We start from the raw sequence: 26,591 nt of genomic DNA on the forward strand, positions 1-26,591 counted from the left end.
CCGGCCCGCGGGGCGCGGAGCCGAGGTCCGCGGCCGGCCGCATGAAGGACTGCGAGTACCAGCAGATCAGCCCCGGGGCCGCCCCGCCGCCCGCCTCCCCCGGGGCGCGCCGCCCCGGCCCCGCCGCGCCCCCCGGCCCGGGCCCCGGGCCCCCGCCGTCCGCCGCCGCGCCGCGCTGGAGCAGCAGCGGCAGCGGCAGCGGGAGCCTCGGCCGCCGCCCGCGGCGCAAGTGGGAGGTGTTCCCGGGCCGCAACCGCTTCTACTGCGGCGGCCGCCTCATGCTGGCCGGCCACGGCGGCGTCTTCGCACTCACGCTGCTGCTCATCCTCACCACCACCGTCCTCTTCTTCGTCTTCGAGTGAGTTCCGCGGCGCCCCCGGACCCTCCCCGTCCCCGCCCCGCTAGGCGCCCCGTCCCCTCCGGTCCCCGTTGCACTCTGCCGCTCACCTTGCCTTCCCCAGGTCTTGATGGACACTCCATCTCCTCTGGTCGCCTGCCGGGCGCCCCGTCTCCTCTTCCACCTCCCCGACTCTCCACCCTCTGCAGCACCTGCCAGGCATCCTCCTTTCCCAGCCCCTCCTTGGCCGGCATCTTCCCTGTGCCTCTCAGAGTCTGCCCTCAGGCCTCTCCGGTCTCCTTGCTTATCCCCCATCTGTCCTTCCTGGTCCCCCCCAACCCTCCCAGACTCGGCATCTCCCCCTTGCCCATGTGGATCATCATCTAAGCTGGTCCCCTCCGTCCCTGCTAGCCGCCTCATCCCTGCCCCTCCCTTAGTACCCCCTCCTTCCCTGGCACTCTGCCTTTGCCAGCTTCTGGCCAGGAACACCGCCCTCCCTGTGTCTCCCCAGGACGCCCATCCTTTCTGCCTTCTCATAAGCTGCCCCAGGCCTCTGCAGCTCCTATCCTAGCCTCTGGACTGTCTCTTGGCACCAGCTTCTTTCCGACCCCTCCAGGCGTCTTATCTCTGTATCCATTCCAGACGACTTCTGAATGTCTTCCTTGGCCTCTGGCTATATACTCTCACATCCAGTTTCCCCAGCCATCTTCCCTATTCCCTCCAGGGTCCCCTGATCATCTCTCTACTCTCAGACCCGATCCCCTCACTTTCCCCTCAGTGGTTCTCACCCTAGACCCTCACCTTTGGGCCTCTGAGACTGCCCCTTTCCCCTTCAGCACCTTCCTCATTTTCTCCAAAGCTTTCTGCTCTTCCCTCTCCTCCTGTGGTCCCCCCAGACATCTCCCAGGCCCCTGCCCCCACCTCCTGACTTCCTGGCCTTCTTTCTCTTCCTAACACTCCAGAGCACCTTCTGGCTGGTTCCATGGCTCCAGCTGTAGCGCCTTGTTATTTTTCACGAGTCCGAAGTATTTCTGTGTGACAGGTCATATTTGTCTCCGTGGCCGTTTGACCTCTTCATGTCCCCAGTGACCCAGGACTGGCCCACACAGATTCTCCGTTTTAGGGATGGAGGAAGGGACGCGTGTCCCTTTACCAGGTCACATCTTTGTATCAGAAGTTTTCCACTGCACCCTTGATCTCCAGCTCGAGCCACCTGCTCCCTGATTTCCTTGCATGCGCCCACGCTCACGCTGCCTGAGTCCCGCCTCTCCGTCTTCTGCTGCCCATCCTTCTTTGTGGTCTTCCTCAGTTACCCAGGTGGTCGGGAACACCATCTCTGCAGCCCGCAGAGCGGGTTCAGATCTCAGCTCCCCCAGGCATTAAGTGAGTGACTTCAGGGCGTCACTTTGCTTCTCAGACCCCAGTTTCCGTATCTATAAAGCGGGATTTATGACATTATCCACCCCCTCAGGGTGTCATGAGATGACATGAATCTAGGCCTGTAAGCTTTTAGCTGGTAATAGGCGTTTAGAGCTGGCTGCTGCTATTACTTGTCATCACCAGAAAACCCTTCCCAAGGGCCAAGGTCAGGCTGCCACAAAGACAGGGGCCCCCAGGTACCCTTTCCAGCTGCCAGGTCCTGTTTTGCAACCTTGGGCTTCCCCTTGAAGCAAGGTGAGGACTTTCTACAAATTAGCTTCTCCCTTTCAGCTTGCCTTTCTGACTCACGGTGGATTAAAAAGTTCTGGAATAATGAGCAAGCAGAAGCTCTGGGGAAGCTCCCCCAGTCCCCAGCACGGCCCCTGGGCTGAGTTTCAGATCCACCTCCTTGGGCCGGCCCATGTGGGTCTTTTGAAAGTGCCTTTTCCAGCCTCCCTCGGGCTCTACCAGGCCCTCCCAGCCAGGGCCCTAGCTGAGGCAGGAGGAAGTGGTGCTTGCTCAGGCTGGGCCCTGTGACCCTGTAGTGTGGGAACTGGTCTGTTCAGAAGCAGGACTTCCTCTGGGCTGAGGGGATATCTTCATGGGTGCCAGGCTTGTCCCCAGAGAGGGAGGGGCAGCGAGGACTTCTGGGTTCCAGGAGGGCTGGTAGAGCATCTCCTCTTTGTCTCTGCTCCTCTTCACCTGGGCTGGTGGCGTTGGCAAGAAGGTTTGGGTTCGGGCCCGGAGCTCACTTGGGCTTGGACTGGGGTAGATCTGAATATCCCGTGGCTCTCTAGATAAGAGCTGGAGCCCTGGTGATGGCTTCCTCCCTGTCCCCGACTCCTCCCACTGTCCCCTGTGCCCTCCCTCCCAGGCACGGTGGCCTCTGTGTGTGCTCCGACCTCAGGGCCTTTGCATGGTTTGGGATATTCTTCCTTTAGAGAGCCACCTGGCTCCCTCCCACACTTTCTCCTGCCCTTCCCTGACCATCCCTATAATAGAGGCAGCTGCACCTCAGCCTCCTGTCACCTCTGCCCTGACTTATTCTCCAAAACACTTACCATCTGACATTCGGTACTTATGCCTTTTGTTAGCTTCTTGCCTCTATGAGAATAGGAATTTATTCTCACTGTTGTACCCACAGTGCCAAGAACAGGGCTTGGTATGTAGTAGGCACTCGATACAGTAACTGTTTTACAGTACAATAGAAAATGCATGTATTTGTGGTTTTTTTTAATTATTATTTTTACTTTATTTACATGTATTTGTTGAATGAAGTGGACAGAGCGTTTGCTGGGAGCCTGGCCGGGTGACTTGGGATCTGCCCATGGGCTTTGGGGTCCTCCCTCAGTAAAACCAGGTGGCCAGGACTTGCTGTCTCTGAGGGCTCTGCGAGTCTCAGACTTCAGGTCTTCTCCGTCTCCCAAGAAGTCTAGTTGTACATGAACTTTTTTGAGTTGTCACGTGGGTGACACGGAGGGCCCAGCTCTGTTTGAGGCTCAGGCCCGGGGACCACTGATGTGTTGGAGCAGCACGTGGCCCCCTGGGAGCCCTTGGTTTTGGCAGTCTCTGCTCCTCAAGGGAAGGGCCTCTCTGGAGGCCAGACCCTCCGACAGCAGAGGCTCCAGAAACAGTGTGCAGATAACCCACAGGTTTGTTCCTGCTGCTTCGCCGGCTCCTGGAACCTGGGCTGACTCAGGACTCCCAGCGGCTAGTCATCCCCAGATAGTAGTTTCCCACCCCGCCAGGGGCCACTCTGGCTCTGGGAGGGAAGGCCACACAGGGCGGTGGTTGATATTATGGGTGGGCCTTAGCATTAGACCCGTGCGCGGGCTGCTGGGTCACCGGGGCCAGGGGGACTGATGGAACCGAGCAGGGATGCCGGTCTCTGGGTGACAGTGGCAGTGGCCGGACCAGGCTCTTCCCTCAGCCCCCCTCTACCTGGCGGGCCCGACTCATTCAGGTTCTGGCTCAGGCTGTCTCCTCCAGCCAGTCTTTCCTAACTGTCCCGCCGCTTCTCTCTTCCCCATTATACAAGCAACGCCCTGTGTGGCAATTCTTTGTTTACGTATCTGTTTTCCCCACTAGACTAAGCCTCATTGAAGGAGCAGGGGGACTCTTCCTCACAAGCAGCCATTATCCCTGCTGCTTGTTAAAGTATTGCCTTTAAGACTGGAATTGTTGTGTTAGTCACTCAGCCATGTCTAACTCTTTGCAACCCCGTGGACTGTAGCCCACCAGGCTTCTCAGTCCATGGGATTTCCCAGGCAAGAACACTGGAGTGGGTTGCCATTTCCTTCTCCAGGGGGTCTTCCCGACCCAGGAATTGAACTCTCGTCTCCTGCATTGAAGGTGGATTCTTTACCGCCTGAGCCTCAGTAAACACGTGGAGTGACTGAATAAATGAGTGAACATCGTCATGGATGAGTCATCCCAAGTGACAGTCCAGTTCATTGGTGGCGGCTGCCTGAGCTCTGTGTGTAGAAGGATTCGGAGGTTGCAGCCAAGTGCAGGGGTTGAGTGCCAGGACCTATTGGCCACGTCTGCCAGGTGCTCAGGGAGAAAGTGCAAGGATCAATTAGTGATGTCTGCTCTAGGCACGGAAGGGCAGGGCAGAAGGACGTAAAGGCGTGTGGCCGCACTCACCCAGGGGCTGTACCTCTGCATCCGTCCAGGACTATGGTGGTGTTTGCTGGGATGACAGCGCCTGCCTGGAGCTGCAACTCTGTGCCCCAGGCAGCCCCCGGGGTATCTGCTCACATCTCTCTCCCTCTCTTTTTCCAGCTGTCCCTTTTTGGCCCGCCACCTGACCCTCGCCATCCCCATCATTGCTGCCATCCTGTTTTTCTTCGTCATGAGCTGCCTGCTGCAGACAAGTTTCACCGACCCCGGAATCCTGCCCCGGGCCACGGTCTGTGAGGCAGCTGCCCTGGAGAAACAGATCGGTGAGGCTCCTGCTCCAGCTGCGGCTGTGTCTGCAAACTGCGCCTTCCTTGATTTGAGAGGAGGCCTGATTTTCTCTTCCCACAGTGTGCTAGGCACTGGGGGTCCGGGGGCAAGCAGGGCCAGCTGGAGCTGATGCTAGAGTGCAAGCCGCAGAGGATAAGCAAGTGAGCGGATAACCAAGAAATACCTGCATGGGAGGGCTGGTGTTACAGTCCTGACTACTTACAGGAGGCCGGGCTCTGTGTTCACCTCTTTATATGCATGATCTTATTTAATCCCGCAGTAATCCCGTGAGACAGGTACTGTTGTTATTCTCCTTTTACTGACTGATTACCTTGGGTCTTTTGGAAGTTAAGTAAATGGTCACAAGTCACACAGTAAGTGGAAGAGCCCGAATAGGACCCTAGGCACTCTAACCAGAAACCCTGCTCTTAAAAATTCATACACACTTATTCATTCAGTCATCAAACATTTACTGAGCCCCTACTACGTGCCAGGCACCTTTTCTAGATACAGTAGCAAACAAATCCAATGATAATCCCTGTCTTCTTGGAGCTGACATTCCAGTGGGAGGAGAAAGACAGTTAACAAATATCTAGGCTGTGACGCAGAGAAGGAAGCTTGGGGAGGCAGGGTGAGAGCTGGGGGAGGGTGTACAATTATAAACAGGGGGGCGGAAGGCCTTGTGAAGGAGCTGATACCTGAGCAAAGACACAAGCACCCGCAGAGATGAGGGGTCGAGCCGCCGCCGCTGTCTGGGGAGAGCTCAATGGGGTAGGGAGTGGGCTGGTCTAGATGAGATGGTCAGGCCGGCCCTCGGGAGGAGGTGGCACTTGAGATGAGCAGTCAGGTGTGGCCTGGACACAGTAAAAGCAAAAGCTGGGAGCGGTGAGCAGACTGGTGTGTTTGAGGGATGGCAGGAAGGCCAGCATGGCCACAGAGGACCTGTGCCAGCAGCACCCAGGTGGCCCTTGGCCTCCCGGAGCTGCTGCACAGGTTGCCCCCCAGGTGGCCGGGCACCACTGCAGCCAGGGCCTTAATCTCAGCCTGCTCCACCCTGGCTCCTTCCTGCCGAGCAGTGACGTGGATGGTTGCACACCTCGGGGGTTTCCGGTCCGTGGTTGTGGTTGGCTCCTTCCCCTAACAGGGTGACTCTCAGACAGACTTTGAATAAACTCCCAGCTGCCCCTGAAGAGCCCTGGCAACCCCGAGAGGGGCAGAGCCCTGCGGCATCTGTCCTGGAAGCCGGTCCACTGAAGCTCTGGAGCGGCTCAGGGGGCATGCTCGCCCACGCCTATCTGTTCTTTGTCTCCTTCCACTGCCCTGGTCTGTCCTCAGCCACACCCTCGGTTGCCTTTTTCCTCGGCCTGCATCCAGCTTCCTTCCTTCCTTCTTGCACCTCTGAGGTGCCAGAGGCTTGCCACTCAGCCTCTTGGTGTCCGCCGTTCTAGTGTCCCAGGTCTGACCCGGCAGCTGGTCGCAGGCAGCCCTGTTTCTCCTCCCTCCAGGTTGGGGCTAATGAGGCCGGATTAATGTCTGACTCAGCCTGGGCCACAGAGGCCTGGCTGCCTGGCACCCTCCGGCCTCCCTGTGAGCTGTTTGGGTCGTACTGACCCGAATAATCCCCAGGTTCGGGGAGAGCCTGACTGTGCTGAGCGAGTCCCATCCTTTATTCCTGTAGATCCTCACAGCTATGAGGCTGGCTGTGCTGCTGTGGAAACTGAGGCAGGGGGTCCCACAACCCCGGAGCCTCGGCTCCCAAACCCTGTGTTTTTTCTCCTCTGGGATTGCGGCTGGAACACGTCCTGGCCTTCCACGGCCGCATGCTGTTTCTTCTTAGGGCTCAGTTCAAGTGTCTGGGAACCCTGTGTGACCCCAGTGGGGCCGTACCTTTGTAGTAGCTTCCCAGAGCGCCTCGTCCTTCCGCCTTGGCCCTGGGTCGTTACAGACTCGTCAGGCAAGCCCAGCAGTCTTTCCTGGGTGGTGAGCGTGTTGTCCACTTTGTCTGCACGTGGGGGCTGAGTGCACCAGCCTCTGTGAGGCCCTCCTTCCTTCCTTCAGTGACTGGTGGAAAGACGGTTGGAATGTCTCCCAATAGATGTCATCGGTTTGGCCATTCATGTGTCAGTTCTGTATGCTGACTCCTGACTGCTGGGAGAGGAGGCACGGAGGTGGGGGTGGGGAGTGGGGGTGTGAATCTGATGTGAATCCTCCCTCTTGGGGTCTCCAGGCTCGCTTAGTCCCCGGGGGAAGCCCCATCTGGCCGCCACAGGTGAGATCGGGCTTTGGAAGAGGATAGAAGGAACCAGGGGTGTCTTCTGCTGAGAGGTTTCAGGGAGGCTTCCTGGAGAGGTGCCCTGAGCCAAACCCTGCAGTGTGAGTGGGCTTCAAGAACAGGAAGGTGTGTGAGGGGAGCCCCCTGTGTCAGTGGGGCCCGAGGAGAGGACAGTGGGACAAAGGGGCCGGTGTGGATGCTGAGCAGGCAGTGTTTGCTGGACATGAGTACTTTGGATAATTTGGAGCAGGGGTGGAGACAGTCTTGTGGACCCCTGAGCGTCCAGGTTGGAAACATCCCTTTGAGAACAGTTACCTAGCCTGGAAGGTAGCATCTTTGGGGCCTTTGAATTCTGAACTTGAGCTGGAGGCTTCTCCTCAAGGTGAAACGTATTTTCTTATAAAGGGCTAACGTCACTGAGCCTTTTTACAAAATGTTTATTTACTTTTTATCGATTGAGGATTGCCTTGCAACATGGGTTTGATTTCTGTCATACATCAACATGCATTAACCACCGGTGAACCTGTGTCCCCTCCCTCCGGAGTCTCCCTCCCTCCTCTCTAGGTTATTACAGAGCCCAGTTTGAGCTCCCTGAGTCATACAGCGAATTCCCACTAGCTGTCTCTATAGCGGTGGTCGTGGAGAAGGTGGTGGCCACAGCAGCACCCAGAGCTGTGGAGAGACCAGCAGGTCGTGGCCTACGCTGTCCCTGAGCTTTTCGAGAAGGTTGGGGGCTGACTCTGAGGCAGGTGATGTTGTTTATATAAACATGAGCTGGTCACTGGGGGCCTGCACCCATGCAGACAGTGTGACCCTCTCGCTTTGGCCCCATAGATAGCAATTCCAGCCCCACAGGATCTGGTTCGAGGGCTCCCACCCCCTAAGGACCGTCTGAGGTGGGGTGGCCAGCACCTCACAGTTCGCCCAGGACGGTCCCTGTTTTAGCAGTAGACGTCTAGGGAAACCCCAGAGGCTCAGGCCGACAGGGCTGGTGGGCCACCCTGGTCTGAGCCCCTGAGTTGACAGCTGGTGAGACTGGCGTCTGGACCACCTGCAGGCTCTGGGCACCTGGAGAAGGTGTAGGAGGCGGCAGCATTGCCCCTGAAAGCCCCTGGTGTGATGGGAGGTCATGGAAACACCCGAATCTGGGTGGCAGACACTCCCCTAGTCACGGTTACAGCTCACACGACAGAAACAAGCCATCTCTCTCTCTGCCGCCACACGGCAGGTCACAAACCACATCCTGTCTGTCTCCAGGATGTCTCCCATGGGGGTCCTTCTGAAGCCCACTGCCCCGGGGAAGACAGCTCATTGTCCACCCGGCTGATCAGTGCTCCACCGGCCGCTGTTCCTTTGGTCACAGTCTTCTCTCCAAGACCCACGTTAGACCCGGCCCCCCGCCCCCAGCTCAGAACGTGGGCGGCCCCCAGTGCTCTCAGCCCCATTTCCTGAAGATCGGCCATTGACGTACAACCTGAGTGGTTTTTGTCCTTTCAGCATCTCACCTTGGTACCCTCCTTTCTTTAGAGTTTTCCTGTAAATAGCTTGTTTTAAATGTATTTTTCCATGGGAAAATGTGTATCACCCCTGTTAGCAGAAGCCACTTGCTCCAAGTAGAAGATTATCATAAGGACAAAAGCGTAACAGTGTTTCAGAATCCTTGGTGGTTACAGTTGCCTGTGGAAAGCAATTACTTTGAGGCCTGTGAGCTGAGAGGCTGTGAGCTTGCCCTGGTGGAGTCAAGGCGTGAAAGAGAATTGAAGCTGGGGGTGCCTTTTCTCATCATGCGATTCAGTGCGGCTTACTGTCATGACCTGGAGACACCCGTCTCCCACCTTCCTGAAAGCTCGCCCCCTGAGGCACACTGGCCTTCAGAATCAAGGTGGGCTCGGGGCCACCCTTCCCTCCTCACCTCCTTCCACTCCCCGCTCCCCAGCCACACTGCACTCTCCTGCCTTGGCTCTCGGAGTCCCCTCTGCTGCCGTGTTCTGCCCCCAACCGCATGAGCCTGAGGTCTCACTCTTTCCCAGTTTCCCATCCGGTGCAGCTTCCTCATCCCTTCTTGCTCTCTTTTCTTTTCAGTGTTTATTTTTAAATTTATTTGTGGATTTGAGCCAGGTCTAGGTTGCGGCACACAGAATCTCTGTTGCCCCTATTGGGATCTTTTCACTGAGGCTTACGAGCTCATAGTTGCAACATGGGGGAATCTTAGTTCCCCACCCAGGGATCAAACCTGCATCCCCTGCATTGCCTGGTGGGTTTTCAGCCACTGGACCACCAAGGAAGTCCCTCTCATTGCTTTCTTGAATGCTGCCTCTTGCCCCCCGCCCCATGTATTCCAGTCCGTCTTCTCCTGGTGTTGAGTGCAGACACTGGTAACAGCGTTGATTGGCCATCCCTGGGTCTCGTCTTTCCATCTCTCATTGGCATCATCATGTGACAGGGTCAATACTGCCATCACCCAGCGAGGAGGCTGAGGCTCAGGGAGGTTGAGCAACTTCCTCCAAATCACAGGCTAACGAGGGGCCAGGCCAGGTTTCACAATAAGGTCACACTGGTCCCAGAGTCACCGTACTTGACTCAGTGCCTCCTGTGCTGACTCTGTAATTATCCACAGCTGCTGCTCACTCTGCCCCGCAGGCCAAGCTCTTCCTGTATCCCCAGGCCTGCCAGGAAGCCTGCTGTGGCAGGAGCTCCATAAACCTCTAGCAGGAACAGAGATGTTCAGGCGGAGATTGCAACAACCTCGGTGCCCACAGCCTGGCCGCCCTGGCTGACGTCAAGCCTGGGAGCTGGGCACCCACAGCTGTTTCCACCGTAGCTGGGGCAATGGGAAGGCAGCATCGGGGCCCAGCAGGGCGAGTAGAGGTGCTAGGTCTCCCCTCCTAACACCTCCTCAGTAGCTCATGGCCAGCCCCAGGAGCCTCCCTGCCAGCCACGGGGTTTTGGTTCAGCCCCAGCCATTCAGGCTCACTCTGCAGAGCTGGGGCTGCGTGTCTGTGGGGCTAAGGTTGGGGTGAAGAGACCTAGAGCAGGCCCCCTGGTCAAGAGAAAGGTATAGAAGATCCATTTCCTTCTCCCAGTCATTTAGCGAGAAGGAGCCTCCCACTCATTACCACGTTCCGGGGAGGGGCTTTAGTTTCCCACCCGGGGGTGCCTTTTTTCTTCTTGGGGCAGAGCCTGCACCAGACAGAGCCCTGGAGGAGATCTTAGATTCCCACAGGGCAGAGACAGCCTCCCTCGTTACTGCTTCTTCATTCATTTCTGCAACGACTGTTTTCTGCACTGAGTAACAAAGCAACCACATTTGACTCATCTCTGTGTACTTAGCCCTATTTCCTTAGCCTTGTACAGTAACTTGACATCACAGATGCTTGTGTCTGGAAGAAGGGACAAATGAATGCCCTGGAGGACAAGGGTTCTAATTTCAGCCCCACCTTGTACTGTTGGAATGAAGTGGATAAAATTCGGGCACACGTCCCAGCCCAGGGTGTTTGGGTACAAGTGAAACAGGGAATGTCCACTCGCTTTGAAAGTAGTTTTCCTCTGCTGAAAGTGAAGAGGCTTGAGCCTCGTGGTTGGCATGGTTAGAGGCCTTGGCTCGAAGCACTGACAAGTTACCACTGGTGATGGGTGCCAGGAGGAATGGGGTTGAGGAAGATCCTGAGGCCAACTCCGGGGCAGTTATTGGTCAGCACTGTCTGGCCTGAGAAAAAGCAAACAGTTGCTCGTCTTCCCTAACCCACATGGGACTCAGCTGTGTAGCAGCATGCCCACAAGGCCTCCTTTGCCCCGTCTAGGACCCTGCAGTTGGTGACCTTACTCAGCATCTGGGTGGCACCCTTGTACCAGTGTGGCCCTTTTTCCTCTTCTCCACCTTCAGCTCCCAGCAGCCTGAAGATGCTGGGTACACATCCTTACTTCCTCTTTCTCAGAGTTCTAGGGAGGAGGAGGCCTGGCTGCTGGAGGCCAGAGCATACAGGCAGGAGTTCTCTTCCTGCCCTGGGGAGAGGTGTGGGCACCCATCTGCCCTGGGAGGGCCTCTGGGAATTCCAGTGAGGGGTCCAGTAACTTTTCTCTTGGTCCCTGAAGAGGATCTGTGGCTGTTCTTCACTCACAGCTAGGTTGTGTTGTCAAGTGTCTTCATAAATCAGTTGTTTGGAATATACTGTTCCATAGAAACAACACCAGTAATAGTAATGGCTAGTATTTATTAGGCTCTTGCCAGCTGCTTGACACTTTGCTAAACCCACTTGATGAATTCTTGCCTGATCTCCTAACAGCGCTAGGAGGTAGATTCGATTATGGCCCATTTTCTTTTGCAGCAGATGAGGGCACAGAGAGGTTAAGCGACTTGACACATATCACACAGCTAGTAAGCGTCTGGGCCAAGATTCGTATCCACATGCCTGTCTGGCTCCAAAGCCGGTATCCAAGTCTGGGAGACACCAGTGGGGAGGGGCAGGTACTGGGACCTAGGGCCTGAGGAACAGGATTATGGTTGAGTTTGCAGCAGCACCAACGGCTTTGGGAGGAGCTGGGGAGTTCTGTACCCTACATGTCACAGCCTGAGCTGTTTGTCAGGGCTGAGGCTCCTGTGAACCCAGTGCTGTGCTCAGGGCTGCCCTCCCAGCCCCTCATTCAGCCCTCACCATGGCTCTGTGAGAGTGAGACAGTCTTGTCTCCATTTTATGGATGAGGAAACTGAGGCTCAGAGAGGTGAAGGCACTTCCTAAAGTAGCAAGTGACTAGCAAAACCAAGGTTCAAACCCAACGTTTCAGACTCCAGGTCCTTTGCCTTGCTTGTTATTATTGTTCAGTTGCTCAGTCGTGTCTGACTCTTTGTGATCCCATGGACTGCAGCACGCCAGGCTTCCCTGCCCTTCATCATCTCCCGGAGTTTGCTCAAACTCATGTCCATTGAGTCAGTGATGCCATCCAACCATCTCATCCTCTGCCTGCCCTCTTCTTCTTTTGCCTTCAGTCTTTCCCAGCATCAGGGTCTTTTCCAAATAAGTCAGCTCTTCGCATCAGGTGGCCAAAGTTTTGGAGCTTCAGCTTCAGCATCAGTCCTTCCAGTACTCAAGAGTTGATTTCCTTTAGGATTGACTGGTTGGATCTCCTTGCAGTCCACGGACTCTCAGGAGTCTTCTCCAACACCGCAGTTTAAAAGCATCTGATCTTCGGCACTCAGCTTTCCTTATGGTCCAGCTCTCACATCCATAGATGACCACTGGGAAAACCATAGCTTTGGCTGACTGTATAGACCTTTGTTGGCAAAGTAATATCTCTGCTTTTTAATACACTGTCTAGGTTTGTCATAGCTTTTCTTCCAAGGACCAAGTGTCTTTTAATTTCATGGCCACAGTCACTGTCCACAGTGATTTTGGAGCCCAAGAAAATAGTCTGTCACTGTTTCCATTGTTTCCCCATCTATTTGCCATGAAGTGATGGGACCGAATGCCATGATCTTCGTTTTTTGAATGTTGAGTTTTAAACCAGCTTTTTCATTCTCCTCTTTCACTTTCATCAAGAGGCTCTTCAGTTCCTGCTTGCTTTCTGCCATGAGGGTAGTGTCATCTGCATATATGAGATAATTGATATTTCTACTGGCAATCTTGATTCCAGCTTGTGCTTCATCCAACCCAGCATTTCACATGATGTACTCTGCATATAAGTTAAATAAACAGGGTGATAACATACAGCCTTGACGCAATCCATTCCCAATTTTGAACCAGTCTGTTGTTCCATGTCTAACTGTTACTTCTCGACCTGCACACAGATTTCTCAGGAGGTAGGTAAGGTGGTCTGGTATTCCCATCTCTTTAAGAATTTTCCAGTTTGTTTGACTGTCATCCACACAGTCAAAAGCTTTAGTGTAGTCAATGAAGCAGAAGTAGGTATTTTTCTGAAATTCTCTTGCTTCTTCTGTGATCCAGCGGATGTTGGCAATTTGATCTCTGGTTCCTCTGCCTTTTCTAAATCCGGCTTGTACATCTGGAAGTTCTCAGTTCACATACTGTTGAAGCCTAGCTTGGAGGATTTTGTTCATGACCTTGCTAGCATGTGAAATGAGTGCAGTTGTGTGGTAGGTGGAACGTTCTTGCTGCCCATCATGGAAACACCTAGTTGTAAGTACTCACCAGGGCTTCCCAGGTGGTGCAGTGGTAAAGAATCTGCCTGCCAATGCAGCAGACGCAGGTTCGACCCCTGGGTCAGGAAGATCCCCTGGAGTAGGAAATGGCAACCCACTCCAATATTCTTGCCTGGGAAATCCCATGGACAGAGGAGCCTGGCAGGCTACAGTCCATGGAGTCGCAGAGGGTCTGAGCTCACACATACGGACTCACTGAGCGCCAGTTCCTTGACCTGTACTTTTTCTGACCCTTTCCGCTCTTCAAGGTGGTCGTCATCATTTGTCTGCTTTGACAGGTGCAGGTTCACAGAGGGCACCAGCTCCTACGTGGAGGGTCAGGGCGTAAGCTCCAGGCCCACCTGTATCTCTCCGCCTTGCCTGCTGCCTCACAGGTCCTAGGCTCCAGGTGCCTGTTGGTCCCACTGTCTCTGCTCTCAAGCGACGTGGTATCCAGCTGGGGAGACAGCTTACACACACAGCAGTCCTGTCACAACCCAGCATGGAGTCAAGAGCATGTTCTGTGCTATGTGTGAGGCTCCTGTGGTCAGAGAGGCTGCTGCTGAGGCCCGGTGAGTCCTGGCAAGCAAAGAGAAGGGCGGCCCAGCTGGGGCATGGAGGGCAGGAAGCCAGGGCAGAGTGGCGGGAGCAAAGCTAGAATCGGAGATTGCACCCAACTGTGGAGGGCCCTGATATCAGGATGAGAAGTTTACCTTTATCCTGTTTTTTTTAGGGGAAGCCAGTGAACGGTTTCTGAGCTGGGACGTGACTTGAAAGGGGTTATTTAGGGGAATGTGATGATGTGTGCAGGGCAGGTTAAAAGGCAACGGGATTGGAAGCAGGAGTCTTTCCTGGGTGCTGTTTGGTAATACAGGCCTGGGCTGGGATGGGGGATGGGAGTGGAGAGGGATGGGTGATGAAGAAAGAACTTGACCAGACCTAGTGACTGGCCAGGCCCGGATGAAGGAGAAGGAAGGGTCTGCCCGGGGAACTCCAGACTGGGTTCCCCTGGCTTAGTTACTCACTGGCTGTGGGACCTCCGACGAATCCCGTAACCTCTCTGGGCCTCTTTTCTCATCTGTAAGCTGAAGGAGTGGGAGCAGCAGCGTCGGGTGTCTGCTGGGGGCCATGTTACATGCTCTTCAAGGTGCCTTTCGGCCCTTGGATTGCGCCATCAGGAGACATAAGGAACCGGGCAGGGAAGAATAACACTCATTGTGGCAATTGCAAATTTACAAAAAGACCTCAAGCCCAAGCTTCGGGAACTTGGATTCACATCGTGATTCTGTCACCATGTGGCCTTGGGCAATTCACTAGCCTCACCAGGGAAAGGCTCCTAAATGTAGCCTGGAGATTAAGATGATAACTTCCCCTCCTGAGATGTTGAAGAGGAGAATATATGCAAAGCGCTTAGCACACAATAGCACTCAGTGACCTGTTCTCATTCCCTTCTTTCTCTCCGTAGTTCTATGAGCTGATAATAACAGTGCACACATTTTTTTAAAAAATTCATTTTTATTTGGCTGGATGGGGTCTTAGTTGCAGTATGTGGGACCTTTGTTCTATCGTGCGAGATCTTTCACTGTGGTGCATGGACTCTCTAGTTGGTGGCGTGCAGGCTCAGCAGTTGTGGCGTGCAGGCTCCGTTGCTCTGCGGCATTTGGGATCTAGTTCCCCGACCAGGGATGCACCTGTGTCCCTTGCATTGCAGGGTGGATTCCTAACCACTGGACCACCGAGGATGTCCCCCAGTGTACACTTCTTAAGCATTTGCTTTGTGCTTCTTCACGTGCAGTAACTCATTTAATCCTCACAGCAGCCCTATGGGGTAAGTACCCTTCCTCCCTTTCAGTGATCAAGGAAACAGAGGCAGAGAGGTTAAATGATCCGCCTTGTCACACATCTCGCAAATGGCATCATCAGAAGAAACCCGGCTAGTAAGAGGTGCAGCTAGACTTCATGTCTCATCCTCCCTGTTATTCCCATTTTACAGATGAGAAAACTGAGAAAAATTCATTTGACTGCAGCCTCACACACAGCCTGTGGCAAAACTGAGTTTCGGAGTATGTCTGTTTGCCTCAAACCCCCTGCCTTGGCCATACTGCCATTACTAAGGAAGAGATGCTTAGTTCCACTTTAAACACACCACAGTTGAGGTGGTGGAGAGACAACCTAGCAAAAGTCTCTTTGGTAGCTAAGAATGTGAGACACGAATCTGGTTCATTGATACATGCCAAGCGCCTAGAATAGTGCTTGGCACATGGTAGGCACTCAGTAAGTAGTCACTGGGAGCAAGTGGCCAAAGTAGAGATATTATCAGGGAGTCAATCCCGTGGAAGTGATGGCAGGAAGCATAGCCAAGGGCTGGGTTCCCGGGCACCCCTGGGATGCAGAATTCCAGCTGGGGAGGAGCCGCTGCTCTGGGGAACACTGGTCCTCCTGGCCAGTGCACCAGGAGGCTCCCTGGGTAGCTCTGTGGGTTTTGATCTAGGTTCAGCACCCTGTTCTGCCAGCAGACCCACCATGTGACTTTGGACAAGTTACTTTCTGTTTTCTTTTTCCTTTTTCTTAGGCTTTTACTGAAGTATAACGGGCTTGCCAAAAGTGTACAACTCATAAGTGTTCTGTTTGTTGAGGGTTCACAATTGGAACACACACATGTAATTAGCACCCCCAGGCCAAGAAACAGTGGTGGAGCCCCCCTTGTTCCCCTTTCCAATCTCTGTCACCCTTCCCCCCGCCATGATCCTGGCTTTTAACACCATAGATTACTTTTACCTGTTTGTGAACATTTTGTGCACTTACGCATTTGTGAGATTCATTCATATTGTTGTGTATAATTAAGGATCATTCATTCTCACTGCTGTATAGAATGCCGTTGTATGAATATACTACAGTTTTTTTCTCTATTCCACTATTGATGGGAGTTTGGGTCGTTCCAGATTTTGGCTATTTTGAGAATTGTTGCTAAGAACAGTCTTGCACTTGGCTTTGGTGCATGTCAACTCATGTGCATTTCTGCTGGGGAAACACCTCTGAGTGGGACTGCTGGGCTGCACATGCTGAGCTTTAGTCGTTAGTGCAGAACTGTTGTCTAAAGTGGTCAGATGAGATTTTGAGTTGCTGTACGTTTTTGCCAACACTTGAGATATATTTTTTTTTCATGTTCGCCGTTCTGGTGCATATGTACTGGTAGCATATTGTGGTTTTAATTTGCATTTCTCTGATGACTAATGAGTATGAGCACTTTTTCATGTGTCTATTAGCCATTTGAACAGCTTCTTTTATGAAATGCCTGTTTGAATCTTTCATCCGCGTTCAGATTCAGCTGTCTGATTTTTTTCTTACTGACTCATAGGGCTTCTTTATAGACTCTGGATACACATCCCTTGTCCTTTGTCAGATAAACATACTGCACATATCTTCTACTACTCTGAAGGTCACATTTTCATTCTCAATAATCTCTTTAGATGGACAGAAGTTCTTAATTGTGGTAAAATGCTGTTTATTGAATTGTTCTTTTATGATCAGTTCCTTTATGTCTTATTTAAGAAGTCTTTGTCTACTCCAGAGTCATGAAGCTGTTCTGTTTTTCTGTTTCTTTTTTTTAATCCAAAATGTTTTGTATTGAGCACCGTAGTCCATCTCGAATTGAGTTTGTATTAAGTGGGAGGCAGGGTTACAGTAATGTGCGTGCTCAGTCACGTCCAGCTCTTTGTGACCCCGTGGACTGTAGCCTGCTAGGCTCCTCTGCCTGTGGAATCTTCCAGGCAAGAATACCGGAGTGGGTAGCCATTCCCTTCTTCAGGGGATCTTCCTGATCCAGGGATCCAACCTGCGTCTCCCGCATTGCAGGCAGATTCTTTACTACTACACCTCCTGGGAAGCCCTTCTAACAGTCACTTTTCCCTCCCATTTGTGTATCCAGTGGATCCAGCATGGTTTCATCAGGAAGAGACCATCTTCCTCTTTGGCCCTGTGATGTTGCCTTTGTCCTGAATCACATGATCATATACATGTTAGGCCTGTTTCTGCAGTCTGTTCTGTTTCACTGGTCAGCATTTCTACCCTTTTACCCAAACCCAGCTGTCTTAAGTACTAAAGCTTTATCATAAGTGTTAATGTCTTGCTGTATAAGACCTGGCTTTGTTCTTCAAGAGTGCCTTGGCTATTCCTGTCCCTTTGATTTCTATATGAATTTTAGAATGAGTTTGTTGATTTCCACACATACACACAAAAACCCCAACTGGGATTATGTTGAATCTAAAAATTAATTTGGAGAGAATAAATTGTTTTCTAATACTGAATCTGCCAGTCCATGAATATCATATATCTCCACATTTCTTTTTCTCTTAAAATTTTTATTATGAAAAATTTCAAACTTTCCGAAAAGTGGGAAGAATTAGTATAACAAATTTGTATAAATTCACCATCTAGATTAAATACTAGTGTGTCATATGTGTGACACAAACATATATGTCATGTTAAACCATTTCACGGTAAATTATACACATAGTGAAATATACACTTACCCCATAAATGCTTCAACATGTATCTCCAAGGTTTAAGGACACCCTAGTCCATAATGACAATTCCATTATCCCATCTAGGAAAACTAACGGTTCCCAGATTTTTAATCTATAGGCATTTGTTCCCCTTTGCCCCCCACATGTCTTTCGTTGCTGTGCTGGCTTGTTTTTGATACTTTCATGGATGCGTTTTTTGGCTGCGCTGGGTCTGCATCACTGCGCAGGCTTTTCTCGAGCCTCAGGGAGCAGGGGCTACCCTGGCTGGGCTGCGTCTCATCGCCGCGGCTCCTCCTGCTGCTGAGCACAGGCTCTTGGGCCCACGGGCTTCAGTGGTGCGGCTCCCAGGCTCTAGAGCACAGGCTCAGTAGTCGTGGCTCACGGGCTTTGTTGCTGCGAGGCGTGTGGGATCTCCCGGGGTCGGGGCTTGTGTCTCCTGCGCTGGCAGGTGGATTCTTTACCGCTGAGCCACCGAGGGACGCCCGTTTTGTTTTGTTTTTGAAAACAGGCTCCATTCTAGAATCAAGCATTGCACTGGTTTCTACCTCTTAAACCTTTTTAAATTTAGAAGCGTCTCCCTTCTCCTTTTGTAAGCGACACTGACTGTGAAGCAGAGTTGAAACACAGTGTGGCACTGACGTTCGCGCCACAGGGCAGTGGCTTGCAGACGCCACACATTCTGCGTCTGATTGCTTCCTCAGTGCTGCTCTCACTGTGTCCTCTGTCCCTCCTGGAAACCAGAACTTAGATCTGGGCTTGTGTGAAAGAAAGTGAAAGTGTTAGCTGCTCAGTCGTGTCCAACTCTTTGAGACCCCATGGACTGTAGCCCGCCAGGCTCCTCTGTCCGTGGGATTCTCCAGGCAAGAATACTGGAGCGGGTTGCCATTCCCTTCTCCAGGGCATCTTCCTGACCCAGGGATCGAACCCCGGTCTCCTGCATTGCAGGTGGAGTCTTTACAGTCCCTGGTGGGTCAGACTATAAGGATGCAAATAAAGCTCACTAAGATGTTTAGATGCAGATAAAGCTCACTAAGCCTTCCCAGGTCTCCCTCCCTGAAAGCCCTTCCTGAAGTGGCCTGTGAAGCTTCTCCACAGTGCTTGACAGCAAGTCTCGCTGGGTGGTCACAGCTTTCGATGCCCTCGGCAGCCATCTTGCCCCAATGTTTGTCCCCCCAAAGCAGCGTCCCTGAAGCTTCTCTCGTCCTGGCCGGGCGGCACTGGCTCCCCGCTCCCCCGGTCGGGGCTTGGCCATGCCCCATCTGGCTCTCCTCCCTTCTCAGACAACACAGGCAGCTCCACGTACCGGCCGCCCCCTCGGACGCGGGAGGTGACGATCAACGGGCAGGTGGTGAAGCTGAAGTACTGCTTCACCTGTAAGATGTTCCGACCGCCCCGGACCTCGCACTGCAGTGTCTGCGACAACTGTGTGGGTAAGTGGGCGGCAGCAGAGGGGGGCGCGGGCAGTCCCGAGAGGGATGGAGCCCTGGAGACCGGGAGTCGCTTGTGGGGGCGGGGGCGTCTGGGCAGGAAGTCTGGTTCCCTCAGGTTTGCTCTGACTGAGGAGGGGCTGCAGGGAGGGGCCCTGAATGTGACCAGTGGTATCGCGGCTTCGGCCCGGGATGGGTGGATTCCTCCCCCAGCTCTAAAGTGGACATAGAGACGCCCTGACCCTCCTCCCAGCCCTTGGTTTGGTCCTCAGCAGGTCCAGGGTCCAGAGTCTGGAGCATGACATTCTAGACATGTGGCCCAGGGCCAGCTCTGCTGAAGGTCCTGGGGTTTGGACTGACCAGAATCTGGGAACCAAGGAGTTCATGCCAGTGAGGTGGAGAGGGCAGAGCTGGGATTGGAAGCTAAGCTCCTGACCCACGACTGCCGTGGTTGCTGGGAAGCCAGAGACTGTCTCCTCCCCTCTCACTGCTCTCTGGAGGCCCAGCAGCTCAGACAGGGACCCAGGGTGCGCTGCCTCTGGGAGGGTGTTGTAAGGGAGCGGCTCTGCGAGAGGACCCAGGTGAGCTGAGCCTTGGTGACTATGCACGGTCCCCAGGGCGGTGAGCTCATGACGCTAGCTCAGCACTCCCTGAGCTGGGGAGCGGGGGGAGCACCCGGACGGCAGGCCTCGAAGTGGGTGACTCAGTGGGTGTCGTTCCTCCCTGAGAATCCGCCCCACCTACCCTCTGTGAAGGGCGCTGGCCCGGTGTAGGCCTGCATCAGGCTTGTGACCCACATTCCCACAGGAGACTTTCTTTACCTGCCTGGGCATGACCCCACCCCTGGGACACAGTGCTGGTGTGAGCTCAGCCTCTGACTAGGCCTCCAGTGCCGCTTCTCCACAAGTTACCTAGCGGGCCCGCCCCTCTCCGGTCCTCTATTCTAGAGCTAGGGAGCAGGGCTCATTGGTTGTTGCCAAGGGGCCAGGACCGTAGGCAGCAAGTCCTTTCTATGGGTCTTCTTCATACCAGACTCTGCCAGGCCCTGGGATTCAGCCCAGGCCCTCATCGAGCTTACAGTGGAGCAGGGGTTACAGTTTGCATTTATCGTATTCAGTCGCGTCCGACTCCTTGCAACCCCACACACTGTAGCCCGCCAGGCTCCTCTGTCCATGGAATTTTCCAGGCAAGAATACTGTTGGTTGCCATTTCCTACTCCAGGGGATCTTCGACCCAGAGATCGAACCCGCATCTCTTGCGTTGGCAGGCAATTCTTTACCACTACACCACTTGGGAAGGGGTTACAAGCCAACCTGCTAATTGTAAATAAACATATAAGCCCATGTAGGCAAAGTGCTGCAAAGGACAAGTTTCCAGGGCAGTGGGGCAAATAACAGGGGCCTCACTCTCCTCTGAGGTTGAAGGAGAACTTTCTCAAGGATGTGGCCTCGCAGCCAAGACACAGAGGAACTGGCGGGTGAAGGACCAGAGGCCAGGAGTGTCGAGGAACTGAGAGTCGCATGTGAACAGAGCCGGGGGGTGGGGTCACCCCGCTGTGGCGGGAGGCCGCTAAAGCCCCAGTGCTGACCTGCCTCCCTGGCCCTTCCAGAGCGGTTCGACCATCACTGCCCCTGGGTGGGCAACTGCGTGGGGAAACGGAACTACCGCTTCTTCTACGCATTCATCCTCTCCCTCTCCTTCCTGACGGCCTTCATCTTCGCCTGCGTGGTCACCCACCTGACGCTGCGTGAGCTGGGGGTGATGGTGCGGGTGGACCGGGGCTGAGCGGGAGGCCCGGGGGCAAGCGCAGCCAGCTCAAGGTGCACTGGCCACCATCCCTGAGCCGCGCCCTCTCCTGTCTCTTCCTCCCTAGGCTCTCAGGGAAGCAACTTCCTCTCCACTCTGAAGGAGACACCAGCGAGATATCCTTTGTCAGCAAGGGGGAGCCCTGGTGGGACCCGAGGCCCCTTCCCTGAGGCAGGCCCCCACACCACATCCTGTAAACAGGGCAGTGGGATAGAGCTGCTGTTTGTCCTCTGGAATCCAGCGTGCCAGCTGCTCCTGTTCACCCCCAGGCTAGAGCCCATTCTGAATGGGCTGTTGTGGGGCCAGAATTGCCAAGAACTCCCAGGAGCCCCCTTAGACACCCAGCTGTCTGGACTGTGCCCTGTCCATAACTCTGGTGTTTGAAACCCTCAGTTCCCTCTTCTGTCCATGACCCTGGGCTTGTCCTGTCCTCTGGGTGCTCCTGAACCCTCTTTGTGGCCCAGGAGGGGATCTGCTGAGATTATAGATGGTTACAAACTTACCTCCCTTCTGGGGGAGTAGCTGCACAGAGGGATGGGTGAGAAAGGCTAGTGAGGGAGGCTCCCAGCCCTGGTCCCCGTGTGGGTCCTTGACTGCGCCGCTCACCGTGCTGGAGTTGGTGATCTGCTTCTTCTCCATCTGGTCCATCCTGGGCCTCTCAGGGTTTCACACTTACCTCGTCGCCTCCAACCTGACAACTAATGAAGACGTGAGTAAAGGCTGGAGCAGCAGCTTACCCCTGGGCCAGATCCTGGGATGGGGGCAGGGCTGAAGGAGCTTGGGCAGCCACAGTGCAGCCCTGACCCCCCAAACTTCTGGGCAGATGCGGGCAGACAGACAAGGTAGCCCAGCATCTCCTTCCAGGGCTCAGGGCTGGGCTCTGGGAGACCCTGGGCAGGTCCCCAAGGTTGCTTTCTCCCTAACCCCACCAGACCAGCACTGACCCCATTGCTGTCCTTATATTTGGCCGGCTCATTACCATTTCCAGAGTTCTTGCAGTTTCCATCATCTCTTTGGGTCCTTTCGCCTCTGAGGCAGAGGAACAGAGACGCTTTTTCTTCATTTGATGGCTGAGTGACTTGCCCCAGGTCACCAGCTGTAAAGGGACAGAGCCAGGGTTGCACTCGGAAGCTCAGGCCCACCACGCTGTCCTTGGAGACAGCAGCAATTCCACTGTTCTCAGGGAGTCCTGGGGCTCTCTGAGGCATCCTTAGTGAGGGGGGCGGTCAAGAGAGAAGCCTGAAGCTCCATCAGCCTCCCCACTCCACCTGCTGCCTTGTAGATCTCTACCAACAAACCTTGTCTGTTGGAGCGCCCAGTATGTGCTGATCCCTGGGCCAGATCTGACCCCTCCCCTCCCATCCTTCCAAACAACAAAAAAGCAAATGAGAGCATCTGTCCCAGGGCCAGTATCTAATATTGCTCAGAGGCCCATGGACCAACAGAAAATACGTTCCTTGACCTCAGCCTGTCATTTGGAGAAAGGAACTTAACAGTCATGACAGGGTATCACATGCCGGGTGATTGGTACAGAGCAGAGATGACGTCAGCCAGCCTCCCCCGAGGTGATTTCCTGGGGGCTGTTTCTGCAGGATATCACTAGGGGTTAAGCCAAAAAGGGCGTCATGGCCAGATACTTTTGGAAGACTCCACGGTGCAGTCAAGCCGGTCTCCTTCACTGCTGGTCTCCGTGGAGCTAGAGAGGGGCAGGGTTTCATCTCATGCTCCGCCAGTGTTGCTAGAGTTCCCTGGTTTTCAAATGAGAACTGAGACTCAGAAACGGTGCTCTGTCCGGGGTCACGAGCAAGTCTGGGAGAACCAGAGTTCACAGCCAGGTCAGCCTGAGCCCTGGGCGCTTGCACTAGCCTCCTTCCTGCGTGGCTGGCAAGAGAAGGAAGGATGCACCGCGAAAGCTTCTCTGGAGGTGTCTCTCTGGCTCTGCTCTGACTTCTGCCTCCTCTTCTGGGTGCCTCCCCAACACCCAGCGGTCCTCCACATTCTCACAGAACGACTAAAGGGTAAAGGCACATTCCCTGCAATAGGCTAGAATTGGTTTCAGAATTTGCTGGTCTTCTCCAGCTTCTAGAACTGGGGAAATGAAGGGAGGTACCTGACTCAGAGCTCCTTCCTGCTTTCAGATCAAAGGCTCGTGGTCCAACAAGAGGGGCGGCGAGGCCTCTGTCAACCCCTACAGCCATAAAAGTGTCATCACCAACTGCTGTGCTGTGCTGTGTGGCCCCCTACCTCCCAGGTAAGCCGGGGGGCGGGGGGGGGGTGCGGTATGTGTGGGTCACAGGGCCTGGCCTGGCCAGTGTATGTGTGTGGAGTGGGGTGGGGTGGCTCTGTGAGTCTACTCCTCTCAAAGAGGTTCTGGAATCACTGATCTCTCCACGCCAAAGATGCCATCTGTCCATCATCCCCTGCTGTGTGCTTTCAGGGCACTTGTCACAGAAAGGAATTCAGTAGAGTTGTAATTTGTAATCCTGTGTGCTCATTGTAGAAAAAAATTAAGTACAAAGTATCAGAAAGAGTAGTAGATATCACATGTAATCTTACTTCCCAGGGATAACCACAATGAATGTTGTGTCTACCTTGAGGGACTCTGCTGTCCGGTGCTGATGGCTGGACTGGGTGGAGCCTCCTCTCCCTCCTGGTGGCTCAGCTCTGCGGGAAAACGCCCCATCTGTCCGGACACTAGGGGGCGCCAGATGTCCAGATCGGGAGTTCAATTGGAAGCCCTGGGGGCGGGTTGGGGGTGGGGTAAAATTTCCTCACATCTTCCCCCACCTCCTCCCGCCCAATATCCCGTCTGCCTGTCACCCATCCTGCCCCTGGGGAAAGGACAGTAGGAACTGCAGGATCTCCCAATGCCCTTTCGTCCTTGCTCTTCTCACCTGCAGCTTGGGAGCCCGACAGAAAGCCAGGCAGTTTGAATTAATAGTGGATAAATTCTGTGGCCCAAAGCCAGGTGTCCAGAGTACAGAGAAGGCCCTTCCAGAAAGGAAGGGTCTTGAGCCACCAACTGGAGCAGCCTTTCTAGAGCCGGGTCTTGCCTCGTCTGGGAGATGGACCCAGCTGTCCAGGCCCCGGCCTGGAGCTGTGGTGTCAGGCAGGGCCCTCATGTGTCCCCCCACCTTGTCTTTTGGAAGCCTGATTGACCGGAGGGGATTTGTGCAGTCTGACACCGTGTTGCCCTCGCCCGTCAGAAGCGACGAGCCAGCCTGCGGAGCCAAGCCTGATGCCAGCATGGTAGGAAGCCACCCATGAACCGGGCTCAGTACTTGCCACCTGCTGGCCTGTCTGCCCCTCCGCACTCACCTGCCACCCTTCACACCTGCCAGGACCTCCTCCCCATTCCACCCGAAGGGAAGCAGAGCCGCCCAAGACTGCTTGAGTCTTTTCGTATTTATTTCCCACCCTGCGTGGCTTTCCCCGCACTGTGCCATGGCTGTGCCCTCTGCTCCCCAGACCAGGCTCACACGGCCGGGGGCCCCAAGTTCTCCCAGCTGGTCAGTGGCAGGATTAACAGGAGAGAGGCCAGGGCCCCTGAGGCCCAGCGGACCACGCCAAGCCTCTGCCCAGCCGTGCCCTGTGTGAGTGAGGCTGTGGACTGAGTGTGACGCCTCCCGGGTGGGGGAGCTGCTGGGCCCTGCTAAGCCAGGGTCCGAGGTGGGTGAAGCCGGACTGAGGAGAAGTCGGCTCCGGACAGCAGGCTGTCAGGGAGGATGCCTCTGGGGGCTGCTTGGGCGTCTGGGCCCCTTCCTTCCTTCTGGGAGAGCTGTTGTTCTTTCTTCCGTTTTTGTTTTTGTATGGAGTCAGCCAGTAGACTAGAGCTGGGGCTCCAGGTAGAGAGGGCAGAGTTGGGGGTGGGTGGGGGGAAGCAGCCTGCATCAGAGGAAGCCAAATCAGCCAGCCAGACACCCGAGACCTCAGCTCCTGCATGATTCCTGGGCAGCACACTAGGAAGGGGGAGCCTCTCCCCTCTCTGCCCATGGAGGGTTCTCCAAGGGCGCAACCTGCCCCCACCACCATCTCCCTCCCAGGTCAGGTCTGGGGATGGGCAGGTTTTACTCATGCTGGCAATACTTGAAACGGGTTTATTAATGCTGGGTATTTTGCACAATTTTATAGACCTCTTTTCTACATAGCATTTTTTTTAATGGAAGACAAAAAGAAAAAGCCACATTGCTATCTTTGTAGTGCCAGGTGAAGGATTATCTGAAGGTACCCTAGTTTTAATAAGTTTATTACAAGAGACCTTCTGGCTGTGAGTGAGCGAGTGTGTGTGTGCGCGCGTGTGTGTGCTCTTGTACGAATGTGGCTGGCTCCCACACCCCCTGGGTTGCCTCACTCTCTGCCGTCGCCCTTGGGTGCCAGCCAGTGGCGGCAGCAGCAGGAGCAGCCTGAGCCGTGGGGATGGGGAGTGTGAGCATTGGTCACAGGAGACACCTGGGCTCCTGCTGCAGTCCGGCCCATCCTCCTTGCCCCCCTCCAAGGACCTCAAACAGTGGCTGGGACTTGGCCACCCAGCCCACAGGTCAGGCTTCCAGCTGGGCCTGCCCAGACAGGCTGGGGCCTGGTCAGCTGGATGGGCTCATGGCTGTGGGAGTGGCTGCCTCACCACACCCCCTCCTCCAGAATCTGAGTATGGGACCCAGCGCCAGGGGCTAGAGCATGGCCAACTGAGGGCCTCCCTCCAGGAAGGACCAGGGTGGGCTGAAACGAGTGAAGGTTGGCCTAAATCTGGGCCAGAAACTTAAGAGGATGGCCCTCCTCTCCTGGGAGCGACAGTTTCTTGTCAAAATAGATAGGAAATTGTCTCTCCATCCCCCTCCTTGGCCCTCTAAGAGGGCCAAAGCCCTTGGAAAAGGACATAGGAAGTCCCCGCACCTTGTCCTTCCTTGCTCCAGAGCCCGGTGGGTCACAGGCAGCTGAGAAGTCACAGCCACCAAGAGTCCTCTCTGGGAGAAACCACTTTGCCCCAGCCTCAGGGCCCTGGGCTCTGCTGCAGTGGGAGTGAGGGGTGGGGAGGAAGCTGGCTAGAGGAGGGGACTCCGACCTGCCTTTTATTTAAGCCAGTATTCTTTGTTCCTGCTTGTAATAAAATTTTTGTTTTTAAGAATTGATTTGCTTTGGTTTGGTTTTTGTTTGCTCTTTCTTTGCTGAGACCCCAACTGGCAGCTCTCTGTTCTTTTAGCCAAACTTGGTCTTTCCTCTTCAGTTCAATTCAGTCACTCAATCGTGTCTGACTCTTTGCGACCCCAGGGACTGCAGCACGCCAGGCTTCCCTGTCCATCACCAACTCCCAGAGCCTGCTCAAACTCATGCCCATCGAGTTGGTGATGCCTGGGTAGACAGAAAGAGGGCAGGCAGCCCAGTGCTCCAGCTGAAGCTCTCTCCTGGCTGGAGTCTGTTTGCTGGAGGCTGAGCACAGAGGGCTGTAGCTAGGCCCCCGCAGGCAGGGCAGAAAAGGCCATCCTGTCCTCTCTCCATGCCCTCTACTTTCTCCAGCCCTGGGGGCTTGTGACCCCTAAGTTCTTCTTTCTTTTCTGTCTTTCCACTCTGACCTCCAGTGGCTGCTTAGCTAAGAAAATGTTTGTAAAGAAGTAGCTTCCAGTTTGAGAGCCAGAGCCTCCCTGGCCCCCACCCCCGCCTGGGCAGCAGGGCCCCACCAGACAGCTCGTAACCCTGGCCCACCTCTCTGGTATCTCCCCCAGGAGGA

The 26,591-nt window shown here is 54.5% G+C and overlaps 1 protein-coding gene across 1 annotated transcript; it reads left to right on the top strand.

The window, feature by feature from the left end:
• Positions 1–25,995, top strand: ZDHHC18 (zinc finger DHHC-type containing 18). The gene is made up of 8 exons (XM_018056537.1): positions 1–358; positions 4,541–4,701; positions 18,917–19,066; positions 20,673–20,810; positions 20,937–20,985; positions 21,476–21,578; positions 23,008–23,120; positions 24,019–25,995. Exons 1-8 carry the CDS (start codon positions 42–44, stop codon positions 24,134–24,136), a joined length of 1,149 nt encoding a protein of 382 aa, XP_017912026.1. The 5' UTR covers positions 1–41; the 3' UTR covers positions 24,137–25,995.

The sequence above is a fragment of the Capra hircus genome, chromosome 2 (genome assembly GCF_001704415.2).
Source record: "Capra hircus breed San Clemente chromosome 2, ASM170441v1, whole genome shotgun sequence".
NCBI classification, from domain to species: Eukaryota; Metazoa; Chordata; class Mammalia; order Artiodactyla; family Bovidae; genus Capra; species Capra hircus.